The 26,319-nt window shown below is 36.7% G+C and overlaps 1 protein-coding gene across 1 annotated transcript in view; it reads right to left on the reverse strand.

Annotated features, from left to right (window-relative positions):
* Window positions 1-26,319, reverse strand: part of DIAPH3 (diaphanous related formin 3) — a 221,911-nt gene that overhangs the window by 183,223 nt on the left and 12,369 nt on the right. Inside the window, exons 3-7 of the mRNA XM_065055221.1 lie at window positions 14,379-14,552; window positions 9,006-9,110; window positions 3,312-3,442; window positions 168-242; window positions 15-84 (exon numbers count right to left, since the gene is read on the reverse strand). Coding sequence (XP_064911293.1) covers window positions 15-84; window positions 168-242; window positions 3,312-3,442; window positions 9,006-9,110; window positions 14,379-14,552 — 555 coding nt within the window. The remainder of the gene's footprint in view (window positions 1-14; window positions 85-167; window positions 243-3,311; window positions 3,443-9,005; window positions 9,111-14,378; window positions 14,553-26,319) is intronic.

The following is a 26,319-nucleotide window of genomic DNA, read 5'->3' on the forward strand; positions in this document are numbered from 1 at the left end:
AGAAAATCCTATACCTTATTATTCATGAAGGCTCTCAAACACTGTATAACCTTGTGCTGACTCCTCTTCACAATTTTATCCTGGCTGAAGAAATAAAAAATTTAGTGTAATTAAATGTTGTTTACATATTAAGAAAAGCTGGCGATTTTATATGAAATCGTCCTTACTTTTTTGTCTCAACCAATCTTTCCAAAACATCCAACAATAGCCCCAGACCTTCTCGACCAAAGTTTTCAACCCAGCTAGGGAAAAAGAGAAAAGACATTTAAAGATTGACATTTCAAAGAGTAATTACAATGAATTAAAATTGTCAGCATAACTAAAAGCGGTATAACTGGATCATTTTAAAATCCCAAATCAACTTTTTGCTCAATAGAAGATCATGAGTTATTCCATTCACTCATTGAAGCACTGGATAACCTTAAATTTAAAAACATTAAAAAATTACAGTAGCCATTACATTTAGTAATTTTTATTTTTATACATTCTTTGGCACAGAACTGTAATTAAAAAAACCTTGAAAAGGAAGGGAAGAAAAATTTCTACTACATACTATTCTAGGGTCTCCTAGAAAGGTCAGAATCTAACTGTAAATGACAGAGAATGAAGGAAAAGCCTGAAGGAATTGGACAAGTGGCCACCCAAGATATTAAACCATATGAATATCTCCAAGAGAACACAACAAAAAACTGAAATCTCAGCTCTTGCCAAAGCTATCTTTTGGTGTGGTTAAATCTGGGTACATTGTTTCCACATGAGACAGCGTTTCACAGCCCTGTTCACTAATGCTCAAAACTCCATGATATCAAACACAAGTAACTGCACCCATCCCTTTGATAGTAGCAGTTTGTCTTGCTGAAAAGATATCTTTGATCAAGTACGTAAACCTAAAGTTCATGGCCAACACTGTCATTCATAGTCATAACAAAAGAAATATTTTGCTCTTTAGACTTCATTGTCTGTGTATGGCACAGATATTTTAAACTTCAAACTAACAAAATCCCACTGCAGGAAGGAGAAGTTGGCTGCAAAAGCAACAAAAGTACACATACAAACAGAGAAATTGTAGAGACTATTTGCTCAGGGAATTGCTTTTATAAAGGGTGAAGTTATAATTCTTAATTATAGAATTAATTCACAAGTACTTGAATATTCTTCTATAAGAGGCAGGAATATTTCCTGACACCGTTAGTCAACTTTCCATGTCATAAGACAATCCTTGGATCTCATATTATTGTCTTTGACCAACAAGACAGAAACTTATTTCATAATTTTTTCATAATATCTCTTCCATACTTTTTCTCCTTTTAGCTATTACTTTTACCTGTTAACTGATTACAAAACTATCTCCATTTAGAACACACATAGCATGATGAAGATGTAATACTTTTCACCATCTTCATCATCAAAATGATCTTTTTATGTGTGTAGTACCAATAGCATCTGTGCATTCTTTAAATTATTACTTAAAAATGGCTTAAGCTGAGTAAATGCCATGTCATGTATTAACAAAATATAATATTTTCTGTAAAAAGGAATCATCCATTCTGCAATGTCAGAAGTTCAACAAGTTGATCAGAACTAGTAAGAAAATTACAAAGTTCCCTTTAGTTAGGTTATAGCCTCTTCATTATTTTCTTTGTTTTGTCTATTTAGACACCATTGTACACATTGAGTAAAATTATCACCACTTTTGAATAGTAAATAGTAAATATTTAGATACTGATATAATGGTGGGACCTTACTGGTAACAAATAATAAGCTTTTCTATTGGAAATAATATAAGGGAGATGCAATAGCTTTTAGAAATACATAGTACTTCCACTATCATAGTAGGATGGGATTAAACAGTTCTTTGGATCTGCTAGATACAGAACTGTAATGGACTTATCAGAAGAAAGAATCAGATCAGAAGCTTCTATGTTTTTCCCCTAAAAGTAAATACTTATGAAAACAATTGTCTCCTTCCTGGATAAGTGTTTCATTCTGAAATAGATTAGGCAAATAACTGTCAATTATTTTTGGTATAACTGGCCATATCTGACCTAAAGATGATCCTACAAGATGTGCTAGGAAATGTCTAGTATGAGACAGAATTGTGTGGAGCCACTTTGTCATATATATCCAGCAACTGAGGATGCCGAGAATGATCAAGTGCCCAAAATACTTTTGCATTACTATTGCCCTTTCCTCTGCTTCCACAAAAAGAATACAGATTACTTACACTACCCAGAGCAAACAGCTTTTTGTCACTCTGCTAAAATACCAAGCTATCACATTCAGAGAGGAAGTATATTTTGTAAAACTCTCCATCAGAAGAACTTGAGTTAATGTAAAACATGTGTCTTCCCATGTGAAACATTACATCTTCTAAATAAGACAATCCAATTAAAAAAACAAGTTAATAGAAGGAAAGAAGCAAACACGCATACAGAAGACCCACATCAACAATTCTGTCAAGACAGATGCAGAAAAAAGAAAATTGTCTAATCCTTTCTTAATCATATCCCATTTGCATTATTTTAAACTAAACCCAAAACACTTTCCCAAAATCATGTGTTCAACCATTGGCTTAAATAGGAACTCTAAAGCAAAAGGTTGCAAATAAGGTAGAATAGAAAAAAAAATAATTTAATAAAATAAAGCCAGAATACACAAATCAAGCTGCATGGATCAAATCAAAGTTAAACGTAAAGATCGATATCAGTGTTAGAGTTATGAGTACTGTAGAGTTAGCCTTTGTTAAAAAAAAAAAAAAAAGAAAAAAAGAAAACCCAGAGGTAAACTAATGTTGTGGCCTGTTCTGTATACATAAACCCCACAGATACAGCAGAAATTACTACAAGGCCACAAGGAAGAAAGCCTTAAGCACAATGGACAGAAGAAGGAACACAGAACTAAAAACATATGTTTTCTGGCTCACAAACACCAAGGTGGCTATGTCCCATTATTGATCACCTTGACAAAGTTACAAGATTAACGAGTTAAGAGAATATTTCAAAAACAAAAATGAAAAAAAAAAAAAGTTTGACTATTTAGCACTAGAAAACAAAGCTAACTGCTCTGCACTACACTTGTTTTACATTCTCTTAGCATTACCTTGTACAGATCAGTTAACTCTACAGAAAAATACATTGACGGAAGATACATAATCAATGAAAAAAAAGAAAAAAAGGCACAGTCATTCACTAATGCATATACATTCATCAACTAGAAAACCTTGAAACATGCACATCTACAGATCCATTAATATTAATCCATTAAGAAATAAGAATATAATTAATCTTTGCAATATATGTTAATGATGTTACCTGACAGGATTACTAGTTAAGGACACGCGGAGAGATTCTAAGCAAGTGACTAGTCTTTCATCTGTTGAACCAGATTTTAATTCCTGAATAAATTCTTGGGGTGAAATCTTCCGTCTGTTCTTGAGACTTCCCTGAAACACAGAAAACACATTCATTTTTTATTTGGCAAATTTAGAACTTGAACAGATTATTACTGGTTAACCTTCTTTTCTGTTCTTAAAACAAAACAAAACAAAACAGGAAAATAAAAGATATAATTTAATCCTGTAACTGTTCGTTGTCCATCTACTATATATTCTAAATGCTGACTAAATTTTTGTCAATTTATGAACAAATTTATGATCAGCAGTCAAAAATCGCAGGCATCAAATGGAGAAATGTATCATGCACATCTGCTGAAATACAACTTTTGTAATGAATGGATTCTGTTTATGCATTATAAACATCTTAATTTTCACTACTCAACTGAAGAAAAAAACAATTCAGGCCAAATTTTGCAAAGATTCAATAATCATCTACTGACAATTCTGAGAGGAACCAAAGGGCTAATTTCATGCTGTTTGACCATGAATGTCAACACATAAAGGTGAGTAATGTATAAAACTCTTGAAAGGGAAATTTTAATTATAGGTTAACCTTTCTGTGTGTGTGTGTGTGTATTAATTTTAGAACTGTTTTGTCTATTTGTCTTTGTGTGTGTGCATGTTTTTAGATAAGAAAACCCTGATTTAATTTGTGTGAACCTTAACATTTACGAACGTTTAACTAAGTTGCTATTTTGATTGATTAAAACAAATTTCATTCAATCACTCGTTTGAACTAGCTGATGATTAAGTGCTAGTAAAAGTTATATGACCTAACTTTGTAGTCTAGCACAAAAATACTAATAAATTCTAAATTGTTGCTAAATCAAAGCCATGCAAAAAATTCTGTTTGTGACAGCTCCTCTACAGCTTTGACACAGCTACATCTAAAGAAGAATGAAAAAACAACTGGAGAGAATCTCCAAGCCAAATGTAGAAGATCCTAAACAAAACAAAAAGCATTCATAGAATTAAGAACTCAGTATTAGAGTTGATAAAACATGGAAGGTAAAGACTACTACACCACGAATTGCCCAAAACACTGCAAATTCACTGGCTAAGGGGAACTGGCAACAAGGGTTTCTGTCTGGTTGTTCAAGAGCTTATACACTGAGCACATCCACCCTGTTACAATAATGCCCAAACATTCTAAGACTAGACAGTATATACCCCTGAGGCATTATCAGGTGAATTTGAGTTACAGCCGTTATATAAGGAGGAAATCGTTACAATTGCCATGTAAGAGGGGATCAGGGCCATGCCTGTACGCACCAGCAGCATATACAGTTCAGCGTGTGACCCTGGATCTTCCCATCTGGTCTCTGCATAGATGAGATAATGGACTGACTACAGACAGGGTGACCAGAAGAACTCTGAGCAGCCTTCATAACGAAGTGTTTAACTAAATGTTACAGGAGGTCTCCAGCTGGAAATTTCAAAAGGTCCCAGAAATTCTCCTGGCAGCTCTTGCTGTGCATAGACTGGTTGGTAAGCACTACTTGGATGCCTAAGCATATGGATTAATATTCTGGGTAGAGAATCTGTCATTTCCAGTGACTTCTCACAAAATTTCCTGCTGTAAAACAGACCAAGCTGGATATAGCTAAGATACTTAAAAATAGACAGTAAAATTGCTTTCTTTTGATGCACAGTCATGCAGGGCAGTCATGTGGACAAGAAACGTAGCTAAAATAGTTAGAAGATACTTAGGAAGTAATTTAATACAAGCAATGGCAATGTGTAAAGTGGAAAGGTCACATGGGACAGGAGTCCGGCCAGACTATAAGAATACACTAGAACAACATTTCAGAGAGTTTCATCTGACCCATCTGAAGACACTGTCACAAGCAATGGAGACTCACATCAACATCCAAACAGTAACCAGCCATCCAGAGTCAGGCTCAGCTCCCCACCTGAACACTCCCCTGTGCAAAAGATGCCAATTAACTGTCAATGTCTGTACAACACACCCACAGTACCAAGTATCACTTATTCATAGTTACACATGGTTCTGCAACACGATAAGAATATGACACATCTGCCAGTGCTTTAATAAAATGAGAGCTGCATTTGGTACCAATTATGAAACTGATTATATTAGCTATATTTCTGCATGGGAAAAGCTGCTTAAGTTCAAAATGCTTGAGCTAACTGAGAAACAGGAAATATCTTGAGGCATCAGTGCCTCTAGAAATTTAATTGCTCAGCTGAAGAACAACTGGTATGTGAGCAGATGCAGTATGAAGTCAGCATTAATTAATTCAGTTAGAACATTACAAGGGAGTGAGCTGCACAACAAAACCAAAATCTTGTGAAGAAAACTCACTTTAAAAACCCAGTTTGTATGTGTGTGTGTGAGTGAGTGTGTGTGTGTGCGTATGTATGTGTGTTCAACATACAGAACAGCAAAACTTATGGCAGGGTAACATAATATCAATACTGGTTTTATTTCCACTTGAGTATTGACTCCCTAACATGGAAACTGATTTTTAAAACTTTTCTGGGCTGGAACATTTTTGTATGTGTTGAATCATAATACATACAAACAGCTACAAAAACACAGGAAATATATTTGACATATAACAATCTCTAACAATAAACAGAGCCACACTGCTTTTGGTAGATGAGAATTCACACTCATACAATAGCCTTTAAACACATCTGTTGTTCCCTTCTCCAACTGTTTCCTGAGAAATAAGACATGCCACCACAGCAGACAGAAATTTCATTCAAGATTTTCAAGTCATGATGGTTTAAACAATATATGATATACATTTCTAAGATGGTGTTTTTAGGGGAAGAAATAAGGCTTCATCTAAACAATATACACTACCAGAAAGCAAGAAAGTATTAACAGAATACTGAGGTACTTGAGCAGAATTCTTCCAAGCACATAATTTTTGATATTGTTCAAATTGTCAGTAACTACTAGTATCCCAAACCCCAAGACTGTTTATTCTTAGCAATTCTTCTACAGGGAGCCCCTGAACATGTTATAAAGAGTGATGGTAACAGCACAGTTCCTTACAAACATATACAGCCATACATACAGAAGCATGCATTCAGCCAACTGTTTAAGAATTCTCAAAGCAAAGTGGAGTGAAATCAATGAGTAATGGATGATGCATGTCAGTAGAACTCTGGTTACTTTAAATAACTTTGGTTCCTTAAGTGAAGGATTCATTCTAAACATCTCATGCATATACAGAGGTAGGTCACAGTATTCTATACATAAGTAAGTATCTAAGCATGGTCCCACCAAACCCAGCATAATTTCTAGATAGATCAGTAACAGAGATGTGCTCTGTGAATGTTGGAAAGGAGTTCTGCATTTCTAAGAAACAGAAGCCCTGATACTGGGGTCAGTGATGAAGCTTTGACTATAATGAATTCTACTTTGATGACCAGAGGCTGCTTGTTTTCACTAATTCGTTCAAGGCTGCACCTCTGTTCTTAAATTTAATAGTTTTTCTAATGATCATTTCTTTAAATGAAACCTGTTTAGTACTCTGCACAGCAGTTGCAAATGAGGATATTTGTCCAAACACAATATAGCTTAGTACCCATCTTCTTTAAATTTGAGAAGCATAAACTATTAAAAGATGTTACTGCAGTATCACTCATAGAAAGAGAGACCTGAGATGGAGGGGTTAGTTGTATTTAGTATGCAGGAGCTATACGGCATTTCAGCTCTTCTGATAAGGTATGACACTCATCAAATCAAGGTACACCAAAATCTAGACAAGTACCCTGGCCATTTCGTGTATTATTCTCTCTAGACTGAGAAGGAAGCAGGACAGTCCAATGCACTTGAAGTATGAAAAACCATGCCATGAACAAAGAGTTGGCAAGGGCAAGGGAAGGGGTTTCCCCTCCCAGTAGCTCCTGCACTAAACTGAATTCATCTGCAGTACTACTGTATCAAACAGCTGAATCTATGCATCACAGAAACAGCTCCTCCCAGTTATACAGTGAGTGAATGCCATTTCCAGTAGGGACACAAACAGCAGCAACAGCATTCAGTAAAGCCAGGAGTTGCCTTGTATGTGAATTAGTCCTCAGTGATCTCTCAAAACAGAAAGGGGGATAGGTGGGCTAGCAGCAGAGGGGAGTGGAACGAAAAGGAAAACAATGCTGTTGGGGGCTTTATGAAAACATGCAAGACAACAGTGTGTAGAAACAAGTCAGTACTCTGGGGAAGGAAACACAGCTATCCTCTTCAAAAGAATACCTTGCCTGGCTGCTTTGGGCATAGCAGAAGCAGCTCCATTGCCAAAACACAAGTGTCATGACAACCAAATAGAAAAGAAAAAAATATTCACTGCAAATGGTACTCAGAGAGACAGATCAATTAAACCTACTCTGCTTTAGGCTTCAGTTCTCTGCAAGTATTAAGTGCCAAGAAGTAAAAAGTTAACATGAAAACCGTTCTCTTGAGAAAGAGTCTTAACACCACCACCATCACAATGTTAAAATTCCAGCAATAGACGCGGACACAGCAATTCTGTACAGCCACACATGTCCTATCATCACATTACTTTTTAGATCAAACAACTGAGGTCTTAGAATGCATGTGGAGCCAAAGGGTGTCAACAACATAACCTTGACATGCTGTTTTGGGCTGAGAAACTTCAAAGAATGTTGTTCAAACTTAGTAACCTGAAGTTTCCTAATTTTTCACGAAATATCTCTAAAAAAGAAAAACAGGCTAGACCTCCTAATCGTCCATTACTAAGGAACATTTATGCTATAGAATGATTAGTAGCTTTGGTAAGTTCATCTTAAATAAAGCAGTCTTGAGACAGTTTAGTCCTGTACTAGGCATCTCCCTTCCCAAAAGTGGTAAAGCATTACACTAATGAGGTACAACATTTAAAGCAGAGAATAAGATAAATACCTCATTTAAATTATTTAATGACTTCTTTTCTCAATATTTAGTTATAATCACATATGAACAATTTTTACTGATACCTCTACATGCATGGAGCAGTGAGAGTCAAAGAGTCAAATATATGAATTCTAAAACAATCAGAAGGTCTGAGGACAATATCAGCACTGTAGCATTCAACAGTGGAGGCAGTCCCCACTTTTCAAAAATTAAAGCAGTTTTTTTTTATGCCAGCTTAATCCTTAAACTGCGAAGTACACAACTACTTGCACTTCTCTAAAACAACCAGTAATTATCAAGAAAATGGACACTAATGTGCAACGCTTTCATTATCAACTTTTACATAGTGTCACAACATGAATTCTGTACTGAAGGCAAGTATGAAAAAGCTAAGAAGATAACGAATTCTTTTTACATAGTGCTAGAAAACAGGTTCACATTAAACTTTTCCAACAAGTTTTCTGGAGAATCTTTCCATCTCCGCTAAAGCCATATCTTCACCAGAAAATCCTGTTTTGTGTACAGAAGACACACCTCAAGTAAAAGCGAACATCTTTCATTGCAGCCAGTAAATGAATGAGATAATGCCCTTTCAAAATGTTTGTGTCTACGAGAAATTAAGTTAGTGAAAAGAAAGTAACATGAATTATCGCTTTTTCTCTTCAACAGGAAATAACACAAATATTAGGTTATTGTTGGTGTACTTCAGAGAAAATTACTTACAGACTTTGAAGCAGTACTAATATATTGCATCACCATTTCTTTTTTGGTATTAAAATCCTTTTCTCTCAATGGCATCTTCTTGTCTTCATTTAAATTCATATCTTCCTAGAATGGGAGGGAAAAGAAAAAGCTTTAAATTCCACCCAGCGACATAGTTAGATATTGATTCAAAAAATAAAGACACAAAAATACAAACTTGAACAACTGAAAGCTGTTCTAAAAATAACTTTTGTGAGTTAGATGTTATTCAAAACCATAAAAACGTTTATCCACCTTCCCTAGCAACTCAGACTTAAAAAACAGTCAACTATGCCAGGATGAGAAGCGTATGACAACCATTACTAGCATAATCTCTTCTTAGAAACCATCTACAGTTTCAGACACATACATGCACTAAAAAGCATTATTTAACACTTCCCAAAATATTTATAAATGTACTCAAACCACTTTCTTAGAAAGATCTTTTTAATGATTTATCCATTTGTTCTAAAATTCTGTTCCTCAGTTCTCAAATACTTAATCCTGGGCAGCGGGGTCTGCTTTGCCCTGAGAGAAGTTCACAAAATAATATCCACCTTTGCAATAGGTAAGGCCCAGACAATTGAAAATACGATCATTAAATCAACACCTTCAACTGTTATCAAAACCCCATCACAATTCTTTCATTCCAACATAAACCCAGAGGTCAAAAAGAGTAGATGTAGAATCACATTCAAAGCCCCACAGCAGCTATTCATTGACACTTTTGACACAGGGACTTCTACTGTTCCAGCCCCAAAATGCTCTTATCATTGTAATCAGCTCCACACCTGTGAGAAATTAGATTTCCTATCACACTGGAGGTAAAAAAAAAAAAAAAGAAAAAGGTTTTAAGAAACAATTTGGGCACACACACATCAGAGCATATACAGCATTACCATGGTCACTCAAGCTTAGCAAGAATTACTGCTGTTATTTTCAGCTGAGACTCACAAGGTGAATCCCCGCCAGCTTTGGCAGAAGCAATTCTACAAAATCAGCAAGTAACCATCTTGATGCCAAAGCTCTTTCGCCCAGTCAGAAACCAAAGTTAAACAGCAAGCAAACTCATAACCTTGGAACTTTAAGAAAAAAAAACCCTAAGGACCAAAATTTTATACTACACTGAACCTTAAGTTTCCTTGTCTTTCACTAGTTTTCATATTGAATAAGATAGTATCAAGCACAGTTCCTAGAAACATGTAGAGATTTGTATAAATCCGAGCCATGAGAAGACACTGCAGAAAATGAGTTGAACTTCTTCAAAGTAAAATTAGGGAAATTGTGTGTAGATTCTGGAAACTTACCCTCACAAATGTTGCTGTTTCCTTTCCTTAGGGACCAGAAAAAGTTCCTCACTTCAGTCTAGCATGCGTTTGTTATTTATTAAATTAGCATTTTTATTTATGCACAGTATTTTATGCACTTAATATATATTAAATCAGTATTTTTATTATATATTTGGTACTATGTAGTGTATTTATAGTATCGGATTAGTATAGTTGATACTATCAATACACTATATTACTTGATAGTTTTAAATAATTGCAGGGTGCATGTTGTAAAAAGTTGCTTCATTCAAGAAATTATAAAAATCTTTTGCCTCCTTGGCAGCTACCTTGCATACTGGCATTACTTCCTACATTTGAATGTGAATGTAAATGCAAAACAGCTTTGTCTAAACAAGCTGGAAGGATAGAGGCCACACATACATAATTTTTTTCTCATAGTTCTATTCTTCAAAATACTGCATTCCTTTGAACCAAAATTCTGAGAGAAACTATTTGCTTATGACCAAACCAAAATTCTAGCAGTGCGTAAGGACACACATATTCCTGAATAGTTTGCAAGTTGCCACATAGTAAATAAAAAGTTGGGACATTATCCTGAAAGGACATGCTGCATTTTCTAGCTTTTCTTGGATGAAAACAAAACAAGAAACTACTATGATTTACTTAATGATGGGAAACCTGCTGTAATCCAGAAATGCTGCACAGACTCAAATATCCATGCTAAAATTAAAACAAAATAAAATAAATTTTTAAAACAGGCTTAACTACACATACATTAAAACCACTGCTGTGATCATATATTGTATGCAAAGAGACCATTTTCTTCCAAAACAAGTTTTGTGTGTGTACATACCATTTGGAAAAAAAGTGAAAGATACTGAAAGTTACCTGTCTCTGTCAAAGCTTACAAGCTCAGAAAAGCTTCAAGCTTTGCAGCTTTTTTAAGATGAGAAAGAAAACATAATCAACCACAAAAAAATGGTGTCTTTAGTAATTCAAATCAAAAACCTAGAGTAATCATCGGCTCAAAAGACAGGTACATGAAGGCTGTTAACCATGCTGTTAAATGGTCAGGTGGAAATCTACAAATTTAAACCAGTTACTCCAGAACTCAATCTAAATATATTCATTTACTGGTCAAGCATTTTGCACTTTATTACATAAATAGCCAGGACTTTTACAATTTGTCAATAAATTCTGACACTGATATATGGGTTTGGAGGTAAAGATTTGGGGACTGCTAAAAGGCATTTAAAATAAGAACAGTTAAGGAGGTTCTTTTCAATTTACTTTTCAAAATATTTTGTTTTCAATAACAAACGCTTTCAAAGCTAAAAAAATACTCCAACTTTAAATTCTCAACAACCATTTAAAAATCTTTATGCCTTATCTAAAAACATTTCCTTAGCTTACAAATGCGGGGGAAGGGTAAAAATCAAGTCAGAATGTGAAAAATAGTACAATGTTAGAATTCCCTCTAGACTTCCATTTGTTATCCTGTTGTAGGTATTTCTCATTTAATGCAGTATTTCAGTTAAATTAATTACTTTCTATTAAATGCACAACATATTTATGACTATTCTTATTACCAGGCAACACATCTGTTGAGATACACACATGACAACCCATACTATAAATTACTAAAATCAAGTCCAGCTCGACATTACCAGATAAACTTGTTTTCTTCTGCAAGTTCCAATAAGCATCTTTGGAACACTGTGCCTCAGGATACGCTTTACATGTATATTTAATAAGGGCAGCTGTATTTTATTTAATACTTAAATTGTATTTTTAAATAAACGAAAAAAGCTTTTCATAATAGCTTGTTGCCACTGCAAAGTTCATTCTTCTGTTTAAATAAGTTTTGCACTTCCTTCAGACTAGCTCTTTTAAAATTTTCTAAAAAATAACTCCTGAAATTAAATAATAGAGAGAAAACAAAGAGAAACAAAGAGAAAAGGAAGTAAGAAACCTATCAGTACGAACTATATTCCATAATCCTAAATGTAACAGCAGGTATATTTGTAGGAAATATTCTGTATGTGAAGTAAAAAGTAGTTTGTTGTTTTTAAAAAATGAAACACCATTAAAACAATTGATTTTTGCAGATTAGAAGTATTCAATGGTACAAGGGGCACATCAGATGTGGCTCAGTTTATAGAATACTTAAACCCCATTCTTATATTTCTTCTTAAATCTTTTAAAGTTATTCTACAGCTGAGCAATACCTCTTTGGAAAATAACAATAAGTCATTTCACAGAGATATTTTCCTAATATCACTAACAGAAATGAAAGGAGCTAAATGACAATTCATTACTAGCTTTAACTGTCTGGTTTTATGAGCTCTTTCATAACTTTTGCCATCAAAACCACACATGACACCATTGCATAAAAGATCAGGAGAAGGAAGCAGTATGCATCCAGGAAAACTCAGAGCATAATGTAACACGTTCAGTTAAACTTCAGAATCGAGAAACCGCTCCCCTCAGTAATAACCAATTGAGTATTTTTATTTTGTGCAAAATTAGCCCTAAAAGCCTGGCTACAACATTCAAATTGTTCATCACCCTACTCCCTCAAATCACTGAGTTTGATCAGAACAGCAAACTAGAGGCTACAATATATAATTAGCTATGTAATCTACTGTGACTAAACTAGCTTTATTCCAGCTCATTCAAGTGTGGATAATCTGAAGAATCCTTTCTATATTACATGTTATAGCTAAAATAACACTGATAAAGTAGTTTATCAAAGAGAGCTTAAGTGCTTTGTTATTCAATGTAACTAGGAAAGCATTCAAATTATCCACAATGTCATCATTACTTTAACATATTTGTACAAAGTAGTTACAAAATTGGAATTAATTGCACCATGATCTGTGGATTTAAGCATTTGTGTTTACCTAGACACACAGTAGTAGGTTTCTGAGAAAAGTTTCAATTTTTTTGAAAGTTTCTATTTTTTTATGGCATAGTCTCAACATCACACTCTATCATATACCAGAATCTCTGCAAGATGGTAAAGAAATACAACCTACACTTATGTAGCAGGGGGTGTGTGCAGGGAAGCATCTCTTCAAGTTTTATAAAAAAACCCTGTCTCGTTTCCTAACATTTGAGCAACTACCATTTCTTCACAGAAGTAAAATATGCTAGACACTGCAGTATGCCAAGAAAACCAGGCCATGTGAGAACAAATACAAAAGTTCATAACACAGTAAATTAATCCTCCCCTTCAATCATAGTTCTCAACAGTTCTACAAAAGCATCTTCAAAACTAAACTAACATTATTGAGTACTAATTACAAACTCCATAAAGGTACTTCTCTCATAGCACGTTTAATTTCCTCCACATCCCAGGCCTTGGCAGTCCCTTTGTATTTCAAGAGTTACTTGTTCCTTGCTGTGAAGCAGAGAAAAAAATAATAATTTCCTTGTTAGTGTCCTCTTGTGCTCTTCAGATTGCAGCCACTTTCTTCTCTCATGGTCATTCCGTATTTAGCTTTCCATTGTCCAAAATGTCATCATCATCATGACAAAAAACCTCAACCTGTTGAAGTGGTACCAATGCCATGAGATTTTTCTGTGACTGCTCTTTTGTAGCACAGTAACTCTGATAGCTAAGGAAAAACGCAAATGTGAGACTGCAAGTGCAGACCAACATGGCTTTGGAGACCAAGAACCACAAGTTTTTTTTGTGCAAGAGTGACATGGCATATAAGCTCAGAACAAAACCCTGCTGTGACATTCAAGGGCATAAAATCCCTCGGTAAAAGTTTCAGGTCATCTTGAAAGCAAGCAGAATTCCCCATGTCTTATTCCTCCTCAAAATCTGTAATCAGAAACCTTTAGTTTCAATTTCAAATATATTTGAAGCAAGATCTTGTCAAAACACTTCAAAGACTTCATTCTCCGGGAAATACCCTAAAAAACATGTAGTTACAACTCACAACAATACTAATAATTTAGATAAAGATCAGAACACATGCACAAAAAGAAGGCTCCACCTATCAGATAGCCATGTTGTTATTTTAAGTTAAAGAAATGTGCACATATGACTTACCATCATTTTTTCAAACAGTGCTATGATTTCTCTTTCCGATAGGGGTTTTGAAGGAAAATCCTCTGCATCCGTAGGTGTGGATGGCCAATCTGTAGAATGAGACTGCTTCATATGTGGCAAAGGAGGTCTTTCCTTTTTACTTCCTGGAATTCTTATACTGGCAAATCTATCCAACTGAAAAGAGAAAAAAATATAATGCATCACATACTGTTTCCACTCTATGTAATCCTAATTGAGACGGGTGTTCTTGGAAGCTAAACAGCCTTACTTTTCCATGACAACTTGTCTGTTATTTAACTGTCTTATTTTAAAGGGTCATCATAAAGATACATATAATGGTCAGTTGCCTTAGAACTTGAGTTAACAGACTAGAATCCCATTACATTATGGAGAAATCATGCAGAACATGAGAATTTTATGGAAAGTTTGGAGGAAAAGATATCTACAAAACCAATTTATGAAGAGTTCTTCACAACCATTACATGTAGAATATGAAAAAGCAGGGTTATTTACCAAAAGCACAGTTTTAAAGTGTTTTTTGTTACTCTGAAACAGCTGTACTCCTGACATTGTAGTAGAATATACAGATATGCAAAGAAACTATTTCTTATTAAAAGACAGGTTAACATGACTAAGACACTGTTCTATTTATTTTTTATTTTACCCAAAACTTAGTGCCTTTCTGTGCTCCAATTATTCTGAAATAATTTAGGAGACACATAAAAAACATCAGCTCTTCTATTCAAGTTAAGAAGGATACACTCACAGTTTCATGATTAATCCTTATGACTTCACCAACACAAGACCATAGCTACAAGACCATAGCTCTGACTTTACCCTTTCAAAAGCCAAAAAAACTCTTTAGAACAGTGGTTTGGGTTGTGATTTTTTTTTACTGTTTATATATTTACCAATTACTCAATAAAGATTTACTAAGTGAACTTTTAAACATTTTCATTGTTAGAACTTGTGTGTTTTAATGTATATGTGCAAGGTCCAACAGTACACAAAAGCAGCTGACATACTCAGTGAGATGCATTAAATCGTAATAATTGCCACAGACTTTCAAACAGATGTGAACAGCAATTATTACACTTGTCAATACAGAAGAAAGTTACAGTAGCATTTGATGCATAAGAGAGATTTTGGACAAGATTTCAACTATATCAATAGACTTAGATCTTTAAAATGCTATACAAAAATATGCTGAGGCTTCAATACATCTTGAAGATAAGGATCTTGAGATATCAATTAATAAGTACATGAAAGTTACCAAACCAAATGACAAGTAAAGTTATTATAGTGTCTGTGGAACTAAGATCAGAGAGAGCAAAGAAAATTAGTAGCAAAAATTGGGTACAAGTGTTCCACTCTAGTCTGAGCAAGAATTGACTATTAGACTTTCATGAAGAGAGGTTTAGAGAAAAAAAAGGAAAAAAAAGACCTTCATTCTTCCTTTTCAAAATTGAAAAGGAACAGTTTTTGGAACATATTAATAGAATGTAAGCCACTCACATACAGATGGTTGTAGAACATGCAGAAGAAGAAAATTAATATAGCATAAACACAAAAGAGCCCAGCATGGTTGACGAGGCCCTTCAGTGTCACATCAAACCAGAAGGCAATGAGGAAAGCACACTCTACAGCAATAATTACATAGGCAAGACCCAGCAAGAAAGAGGATGCAGCAAAAGAGAAGGTAACATCATTGGAAGTGAGTCATAGAGTCAGTGGCAACAACCATCTTACATCTTGACCAGACAGCAATTTCCCTTCCTGTCACCAAAATCAGAAGCCTATGGCAAGATGGGGGCATGAAGCCAGATTGAAAACTACCAATGACTAGACTCGAATCTTAAGGAAAAAAAAAAAAAAAAAAGATATTTCTCCTCAAACAGCTTTCACAGAACACTGATGAAAGGCTGCACACCTGCTCCAAAGAATGAGTTGGCCAGTAACTTCTCCGTGACCCACTCTCCACTATCAAGTGTGTAACCTAAGAAATGAACCATTATATTTGAATATTCTTCATACACAGACCTGAGGCAGGGGTATAGGGAAGACACTTTGGTTGGATTTCAGCCCATGGTTCAGTCAGCAGAGAATTGCCTAAATTAGCTTTAAGAGAGATATTCCCTACACCACTTATCCTACCTCTCCTGAAAAATTTCAGCCCTTTCCTTACAATCTGTGTTCCCCAAGTGTCCCATCTTCCTCCTCCCACCACACAGCAGCAGCAACAGCAGTTCTGGCCAGGCAGAACCACCCCAGTCTCTGCCATTAAACACCCCATGCAGTCCCAGATCTACTCTTGCTCCACTAGGAACAGGCACCACCAGTTCAAGGACAAGAGCCAGTTCATCCTTGAAACCAAGTATTTCACTTCCTTTCACTTGTTCACATTTTTAGTTTATGCTTTGTTTTTAAGGTCCTCTCGAATGCGTACAGTAGATGTTTTGCAACATTACAAATGAGGCCATGTGACAACCCTGAAGCACTCCCTCTATCCTTAGCAGAACAAAGACTTGTTATGCCTTAAACATCTGTTTTTTGTTACTTTGGGAGGAAGAGATAGATGACACCTCATCTTATCTTTCCCGAAGTTTTATGGCCATGGAGGCAGACACCTTGGAAGATCAGGACAATTCTTTAAAAGGTCTCATGGCCTAACTGGGATGATAGAGATGAACCATCTGTCGGACAACCAATTACCAGAAGAAACCACAAACCAACAGCTACCCCTGATGGGCAAGACAAATCACTTCTGGTCAATACCATGAACTTTCCCCTAGTTTGAAGACCCCAGACCATTTCCAGAACAGTCTTCCTGATTAGCATGAAGAGTGAGCAGAGGGAGGAGACGAACTGCCTTCTCCTACCTTGCATGTAAATGAACCGGGTTATAAAACAACCTCACGTATGATACAGGTTGGCGGCATGTAAATCTTCAGTGGTCGACCTCCAGAGGTCATCACAGGACCAATGTACATGTGGAGTGGTGATATCTTACTCTCCCTCTCCGTCTCTTTCTCTCTCTCTCTCCCTTTCTTTTTCTGATACCTTAGTTACTTGTCCTAGAGAAGGGAGGCACACTCTTGGAATACATTTGATCAGGAAGAACATGTCAGACAAAGTGAGATACTGGTGTTATAAACATATTTAAATACATCAAATTACTTTAAATATATTTTTTAAATGTGGCCTAAAAATAAGATATCCACAGATTTAAAAAAAAAGACAATGCATAACAAGACCTACACAGCAGTACAGTGTGGGTATTCTACATACACTTATATATTGATATTGAATTATATATTGATAGTGCTTCATAAAAGTTACTACCTCCCAATATTCCATACATGCAAATAATTCCATGGTCCACAGAAAGCACTATGCAGAAAAAAACAGAAATTTCACTACTTGGTTGTAATGGTATCTACCACCACTGATGTTGCTGGCAATCCAAGCACATAGAAGAGGAAACAGCAAATATATAGTTCAATAATCTTCCATGTTACATCAAAAACATTTTAAATCAGGCTAACCAAAGGGGAATATCTAAAGTTGGCTTTGATACAAAATGTCATTACAGTTTAAAGTAGGTTTGACATTCTACCTTTTCTAAAGATGTCTGTCTTATTTTCATATTTATTTTACCAATAAACACATACAGACCCAAACTGGAACGGTGCTTTAGGACAATAATTTTCTGAAAGGGACAAACTTTTCCCTTAAGCTCTTTGTAGGGAGAACATTAAAATAAGCCAAAGAATAAAGAGTGCTTTATATAGTCTCGATATGAAGTATTTCCACAGGAAAATCTCTTCGAAATTCTCCAAACTAACATCTGGTTTGAAGCACTGATGGAACTCAGAGCAGATTATCCAGAGTTAAGAGTTCAAAGGCAATAAGGAGTAAGAAGAAAATAAGAGTGCAGTTAAATACTTCTGGGCCCTCAAAGGACAAAGCTAGAATTTATTTAATACACTATAAAAAAAACATAACACAGAATCTCTAACCAGCTCACTAATTCAAAGAACAATCTATTCCTATCATCATAGCACAGTATTACTGAAGATGAGGAAAACTATATTTCAGATACATAATCTAAAGAGAAAAAATAGTAAAATAATTAAATCCTGAATACAAAAACACTGTAGAAATATTCATTAAAAACTATTATCTTCTAAATTGTTAAAAAAAAAAAAAAAAAATCAACTGCCTATGTAACCACAATATGGTGTGCATAGTGGCCTTAAATTTAAAAATTATGTGATATTGAAAGCAGCAGTGAAAGTAACTAAAAAGAAAAGTTCACTCTGGAAAGGAAAGACCGTTAAAGGTAAGAAGAGTTTCCATTCCAAAGGCAAGACTAATTCTAGAGATAACACAGATAAACTACTATTTTGCTAACAAAAACTAATCAAGACAGTCCTAAGTCTTTTTTTGGTCAAACGGCAGGGTTTTTGGTCTGGTTGGCTTTGTTGGTTTGCGGGTTTTTTTGTTTTGTTAAGGTGGGATAGAAGAGGAAGAGGAGGTAATAGATAAACATTAACTAGGACAGCAGAGAAGCTATTAAAGTTATAATTCACACAGTTCTAATTCCTAGGACAAGATCCTCCAGCACGAAAGGCATGAGGAGTCTTTTCTCATAAACTTGAATTTAAAGCAATGAGTTGTCTGCATGTATTTTAGCTTTTATGTCTTCATGCCTCCCACCACCAGAGACTGGAACATCTATAAAGCCATGTATTTTATTCTGCCAGTGTGCATTCTCCACAAGACAAAATCAGCAAGGCAACTGAAACAAAATGTTAACATCAGAACCGAAACACAGTGAAGAGTAAACCAAGGTCAACTCATGAATGTGAGTTACCATGAGACTGCTTTTCAGTAGCATTTTACATTTATCAGCCTGAAGATTCTCATGAAGCCTTGGTAGAAACTCTATCAGGGTTCCCTTACACTGTCATAATATAAAACTGTGTTACAGTAGCATTTCTTCCATTGCTTTGCTTCACCACAAAGCTCTGTGAAACTACAGCTTCAGAAGTTCGGCAACCAAACCCTTCTGACAAGCTTCAGTAGCATATCAGGTACAAGGCAAGTTACTGAATGCACACAGTAACAGTGCTGACAGCATCTGCACAGGGAAAAGTTGTCTCAATAACCACTTGGCAGACACGACATGTCAGTGAGTTATGAAGTTCTCACATAACTTTAAATAAAAAAAAAGTGCACACCATGCCAAAAAGATCTAAACTGCGCTTTTTTTTTTTTTTTTTTACTAGTAGTACAAGAAAGTGTGATCACTTATTTCAAAGGTAGCATCATCAAAGCAATCTTCAAATCCCATCAGGATTTAATTCCTAATAAATATTTTTAAACACAGCTACAAAACTGACACAGGTAGGACGTATCAAATATTTTCTTCAATACTCATTGTCTGTATGAAGGACGAGAGGAAAGGAGATGCATGCAGTGGGATCAAGACTAAAGGAAAGGACTGTCTCTTAAGGTCATGTGCTAAGAGGTCCTTTTGTATACATAGGAACACAGAAAGACATTGGTGGGTGGTGGAACCCAAATAATACTTTCACCTGGCTCCTCCCAAGCCTATCACAGGAAGTCTTAACCCATCAAAGGCTTATCTCCACAAGCCCAGATGAACAGAGGCACAATGGTAGGTGGCGGAATCCAAATTATAGATTCAGTAGAAGAGACATGCTATGCAGGCTCTTCCCAAGGTTGTCCCAGCAAAGTCTTTGCCTTACAGTCTAGGTCTGACAGCCCCCCATGAGTCTACATGATCAGCTCTCCAGAGCAACTTTCAGACTAAAGGGTGTTACTGCTTAGGGGCATAAGACACATTATGGGACGAAGTGGGAAAACATCAGGGAATTGTCCAAGACTTATTTTGCAATGTTTATGGGAAGAACCAAAGGCAGGGAAAGGGATGGATCTCAGTGATTTGGAGAGGAACAAGCATGAGAAAAAGATAAGGGGGTAAATAGGGCCAGTTGTGTGTAAACAGTTTGCTGGTTGATACACTTTTCTAGCCATGTCCTGTACCCAACCGGTACAGTCAGTCCTACCTTATTAAATTCCATTTCCAACTATTTTCCTGGGTGAGATGCTCTACTTCATGTGCACGTGTGTATGGAAGTCCACATGTGAGCAACAAGATCAGACCACGAGTCAGAGGGACCACAGACCAGCAACTGGAGAGACCAGAGTGAGTGAACTTAAGTACCAGCGACTTGAGTAGGACCTCAGCTGTGTCCATGGTGCCAGCAACTAGAATGAGTGAGGGTGGTGAGTCAATGATCACTAGCAACTATCAAGCTGGACTAGCCAGAGGGCAGGTGAAGTGGCCTGAGCAAGGGAATGGAGACTTTTGTTTGTGTGTGCACGCCTGTGTTTCTGAAAACAAGGCCACAAGACCTATCAGAGGCACTAGGTGAGCCCCACCAGCTGCCAAAGAGCTCTCTGTGTGTATGTGCCCACATACACATCTGTCCCTGAGTGACAAGGTCTGCATCAGCAACTGGAGCAAGCCTGCAGCCTCAGGGTCTCATGTGACCCAGGTGCCAGCCACAGGGAAGTCTGGGATCTGGGGGCCAGCAACCAGGCAGCAAGCTTCTGAGTCACCTGCAGATGGATCCACCCTGTATGTTTCCCACTAATGGATCTTCATCCTCATCAGCCAAAGAGTGTAACAGGATGACATCCACGGTGCTGTTCGTGTTGATCTGTGTGGCCTGTCATGCATATACATCCATACATGTTGCATGCATGTGTTTGTGCTTACTGGGAATACATGCTCATCCTCACTACTGGTGGGGCCTGTGGGGCATGGAGCTATAGCAATCTCACCTCTGTGGTGTTACCAGATTCATTTTCCCCCTCATTTTCTTTCCCTCACAGAACAAAGGATTTCCTTTACCCAACAGGGGTCAAACGTTCATAGCCACCTTGCCAGTAAGATCAGATATTCTTAGCATGTGTGGCAGTTGCACAATCATGCTGAGATCTGGAGCCTTCAATGGGGCAGCTGATGGCTCTTTCAGCACCTTTTGTGTGCCACTGTACCTGTCCCCACATACACACGTAAGGTGATAGTCGCATCCTTCCCTATCCCGGGTCAGGGTGATTTCACCTCCACCAGCTGGAGGGGTGGGACCCTCAGTCAATTGACAGGGTCGTCAGCAGAGGAGGTGCCCAGAGTAGCTGCAAAGCTTCTGGACCATGTTGTAATGCCCACAGCCAGATCTGACCAGACTACAAAACGGGGTTCCTGACAAAGGCCCCCTTGGAGTGGTCTTCTCAGAGTAGCAGGTCTGTGAACTGGAGCCCTCTTCTTAGACTGGGATGCCATCTAAGGAGACTTCCCGGGATTGAGAGCGCCTCACCTCCTCGTTTAGATGAGTGGTTATTTACTGGATGGATCCTTGAATGAGTCCTTGCCTAACCAGGTAAGTGTGAGTCCTTGCCTAACCCAGGCGAGTGATTATTTCTTGTAGGCACCCTGAAGTCAGAGGGCTATGGTTTTGTTTCTTGTGAGCGTGTGCAGGCACGCTGTGGATCCTCATTATTCCTATTTTGCTGTACCCCAATAATCTCCTCAACTGATATCTGAACTTGTATTTTATGTTGTCGGAGTGCTAACTAATTGTATAAACCCTGTTTCTAGTCGGTTTATTGGCTGCACTTTTCCGGCCAGAATAAAGTCTGTTTTGGAACTTCTTGTCTGCCTACAACTGACTTTGGGGTGCCTCTGTGACAGCATGTGAACAAATTTTACTACTTAAAATACTAGAATCATTCACAGAGTCATTTGGGTTAGAAAAGACCCTTAAAATCACCAAGTCCAAATGGACTTAAAACTCATAACCTGCAATCAAGCATTACAGGATCATCTCCTGCACTGTTTGAAACTATTAACGGTGTTCTAGACATTCTCAAAATATATAGAAAGCCGCAATACACAGTACTAAGGAAAGAGAGAAAATGACAAGTCTAAATAAGCAACATTCACCCTCCTGCAGTGTTGATTTCAGACTGCCTGTAAATTAGTATGAGAATTTGAATCAGTGGTAGCAAGAGCCAAAATGAAGCAAACTTCACAGGAAGAATGGTGAAGTTTTATTTCATAGGTTCTCTATAAATCCATTGAGAGCCTACAAAATAACAAAATGATTTTATGCACACACCATGGACCTGAAAACCAAAGTTATAGAGAGATCCACAATACAAACCTGGGTCATCACACCGTCTGATTCGGTCTCTAGAGTACATCTATTTCTGCTGTCATTTTGATCTTAGTGAAGACTTCTCATAGCATTCTCTAAGACAACAGTATCTATTGAACTTACACACTTGATAATGCAGGAATCAATGGATTAGTTATTGTTAGACTAATTGCTGGCTCAACAGCTTATCGAGACAACACCTCCTAACAGAGCTGCTATGCATGCAGGAATGAAAGGTATTATTTCCCTGCCATCCCACCTCCCTCATCTTCTCCAGCCCCCTTCACTAACACAAGAGCATCTATTGCTATATTAAGAAATTCCTCAAAAATAAAATCCAACAGACGCATGTGTAACCACATTCACGATCACTAGTTCTGCCAGTGCTTCACTCCAGCCTTGATTCAATGCCTCTCAGCTACAGAGTACAGCCAGTCAGATGAGAATGAGAACGGGATGCCATCCGGAAAAGCTTGAAGGCATCCGCTACTATTGAGGAGACAAGACTTGCTAGAGAATTCCCATAGGCCTATCCATCTTTGAGACTGTTAACAACTGGATGTCATGTTTAACACAAAACTGACATATGCAGGATGCCGTGTCAGCCAATAAATTCAGTAACGTTCTTTTAAACACAGATGCTCTATTTAAAAACAGAGTTGTAATTGCTTTATATTGTCAAATTTGAAATAAATGTAAAAAAACAAATACCACAATAGATTCTCCATCATATTTTACTTCAAGTTATTGCTGCAACTGTCAGAACCGTGGTGCTTACACTCAGTTGCAAGTTAACTGAACAATTTAATTTGAAGGTGATTAACCATTTGCAGACAATAACTCCTAGAATAACCCAAACAGAAGAAAACAGTTATTTTCTGAGGAATGCTACTAACACCTCTGCTTTGTGAATGTTCTGGGACCCAACAAATCAAGCTGAATCGACTGGCACAGCTGGTCTTATTTACGATTGGAAAGGAAGTGGGTAGGGAATATACATACTGATTTAGCAGCTGAGGCTACCTACATCAAGGACAGAACATTAGATCAACTGGGTCTTACCTTTCTTCTCCATATCCAGACTGAAGACCTCAGACCCAAACAGGCAATGGAACAATAAGCACACCAGTAAAAAAAAAAAAAAATGAATAAATACCAGGAGGTTTTTGTAGAAAAACTTCCAACAGTGTTATTTTCACTTGGCATATAAAGTGTTTCCTACTGCCCATATTTGGAAGAAAAGCTTGCATGCAACAACTTGTAGGTCTCCAAAGTTTAAAGTTATTATGCACACTGTCCACATATTTAGTCAAGAGGATTTTACCTAAAATAGGATGCTAACCATACTTAAAGTGGTGGACCTAATCCAATATCTCATCACTGGCTAAGCAACCTAAATTTTTTTAAATACACAAACACTATGAACATATGCTGTATTTCTTTATAAACACTGTTTAGACTATATTTACTGTAGTGATTGGATACCAGCATTTAGAAAAAATAATAGAAATTGTACCAAATTAGCAGGTAGCAGATGGAAGAATTAGTTAGGTTTATACAGGATATGAAAGTTATGAAAGTGGGCCTGTCATAACCAATAGTAAAAGGAGTTTACAGCTGAAACATTATCTGAACTCATGAAAAAAAATTCTTAGAAAAATTTACAAAAATCTATCCTTTTTCAAGGTAAGCAGTAGCACAGTACAGTGGCTTTGCCCTGGAAGACACACTTCATGACCTACTGAAAAAGAAACAAAGGACTAAAATTCCATCATCCACAATAGCCCTTGATTCCTTGACTTTTCTTTTTCATTCTTGGAGATGGTGTTCACCAGATTAGACATGACATGCTTTGGTCTGGACCCAAGCTAACATATTGGCTCAACAGCTGCACCATACCATGTGGATTTGATGTTTCTGGCACTAGCTCTGTGATTCCTGCACTTTGGTTTAGTGCAAAGAACAGTGATGCCTGGAACACATAAAGCATATAAATCAAGTGATGCAAAATCCTCTCACATTAAGGTTGAAGCTAACAGATGTAATGCCCTTGAAACAAGAACCATAACTGTATCTCTTCATATTCCTTTTCTCCAGCTGTACAAAGCACATGAATCTATACCAATTTTGTAAGACAAAAATAGTAAAATATTATCCTTTGTTAACATCCCAAATCACTGTGCAAAGCTCTGGGATGTTCCTAGGGAAGAAAATTACCCAAAAGGGTCCAGATCAACATGCTACAAAGTAACCATTGGCTTGGATCTTTGTTTTCTTCACCATAGAAACAGCAAACTTTCCACCAAGACATGTTTATGGAGTATATATTACTAGAGGATGTTACTGCACTACAAGTACAACCTTTATCCTAAAAGAGTAGGCAATTCAGTATCAGAGAGAAGTCCTGGCTACATAAAGTGTGCTGTTTGCCACAAATTAGGTATCACTACTTCTGATACCTAATTATGAAGAGACAGGTTTACAGAATTGTTCTGGTTTAGTCTAAACTATGTTACCAGAAGTACTAAACAGTCTTATTTCTTCCCCTCCCACTCCCATTCTCACGAAGAAACACACACACCCACATATGGACCATCAAGACACCAATGACTATCACTAAGCACAACTTATTAGGAGAGTTCTGATATGGAATACGCAGGTATGAAATCTTCATTTTCTGGCTGAAAGCATAAAGACAATAGCATTGCTTATAGCTTTGCTCTTTCTCTAGGTGTCTTTCTCACTCCGCTTTATGGATCTCTAGGACAAAAAGTACTGCCATCCTCAATTTTCAAGTTCACGTTTTTGACTATCCACTACTTATATACTCACTAAACACAATTTTGCATCTGGAAAATCTGCACAAGTACTACAGCATGACTCAATATCCCAGACATTTTGCCACTCACTTTAGCCACAGAAACCAACAGCTCAATCAACAAAGTCTGCAGTAACACCCTGATGTAGACACATGACAAAGAACTAGAATTAACAGAACATTAACAATGTAAGAAGAAAGGAAGTAGAACACAATGTTGAACAAATCCTGTGTCTTCATTTGAAATAGTTGTTATTTTTAGTGGATGGGGAACACATAGGGGAATAGGGTTGCATCAATTTCTTTCAATATCTTTGGAAGTAAAAGCAAATCAGCATTTTTCCTTACCAGCAAAAATACTTCAATGAGATCAAAGAAGTTACTTCCAATGATTGTGAATCAAAGACCTCTTAACATCTTTTTGCTCAAAGCTCCAGAAGATTAAAAAAAGTATATTCTTTCTTTGACAGTCAAATTGCTCTACAGGATTAACTGTTCTTACTATACGAGAAATTCCGCTGCTAGCAGTAGAGCTTTTAGTACAAGAAAGAGTTGCATAAACCAAGATACTCAGAAGGAACCCTTTCATTAGATGACTCCTTATTCCTAATATTCACAACCTCCCAGAGCTGATTTTACCTTTCTTAAGAGCCAATCATTAACTAATGGTAGAAAATTAACAGTTACAGAGGATAGGCCTGTGCACAGTCACATCTTGAATGCACAGAACATATTGCACTCCAAATCTTGTTTCTCTACATACCAGAAATTATACAGCCTTTCTTATCTTTAAAGCAGTTGCTACGAAATCAGACAACATAAATCTGTGTTATATAGAAATTTAGTATACATTTCATTTTTGTCTGTATAA

Source organism: Columba livia, chromosome 1 (genome assembly GCF_036013475.1).
Source record: "Columba livia isolate bColLiv1 breed racing homer chromosome 1, bColLiv1.pat.W.v2, whole genome shotgun sequence".
Taxonomy (NCBI): Eukaryota; Metazoa; Chordata; class Aves; order Columbiformes; family Columbidae; genus Columba; species Columba livia.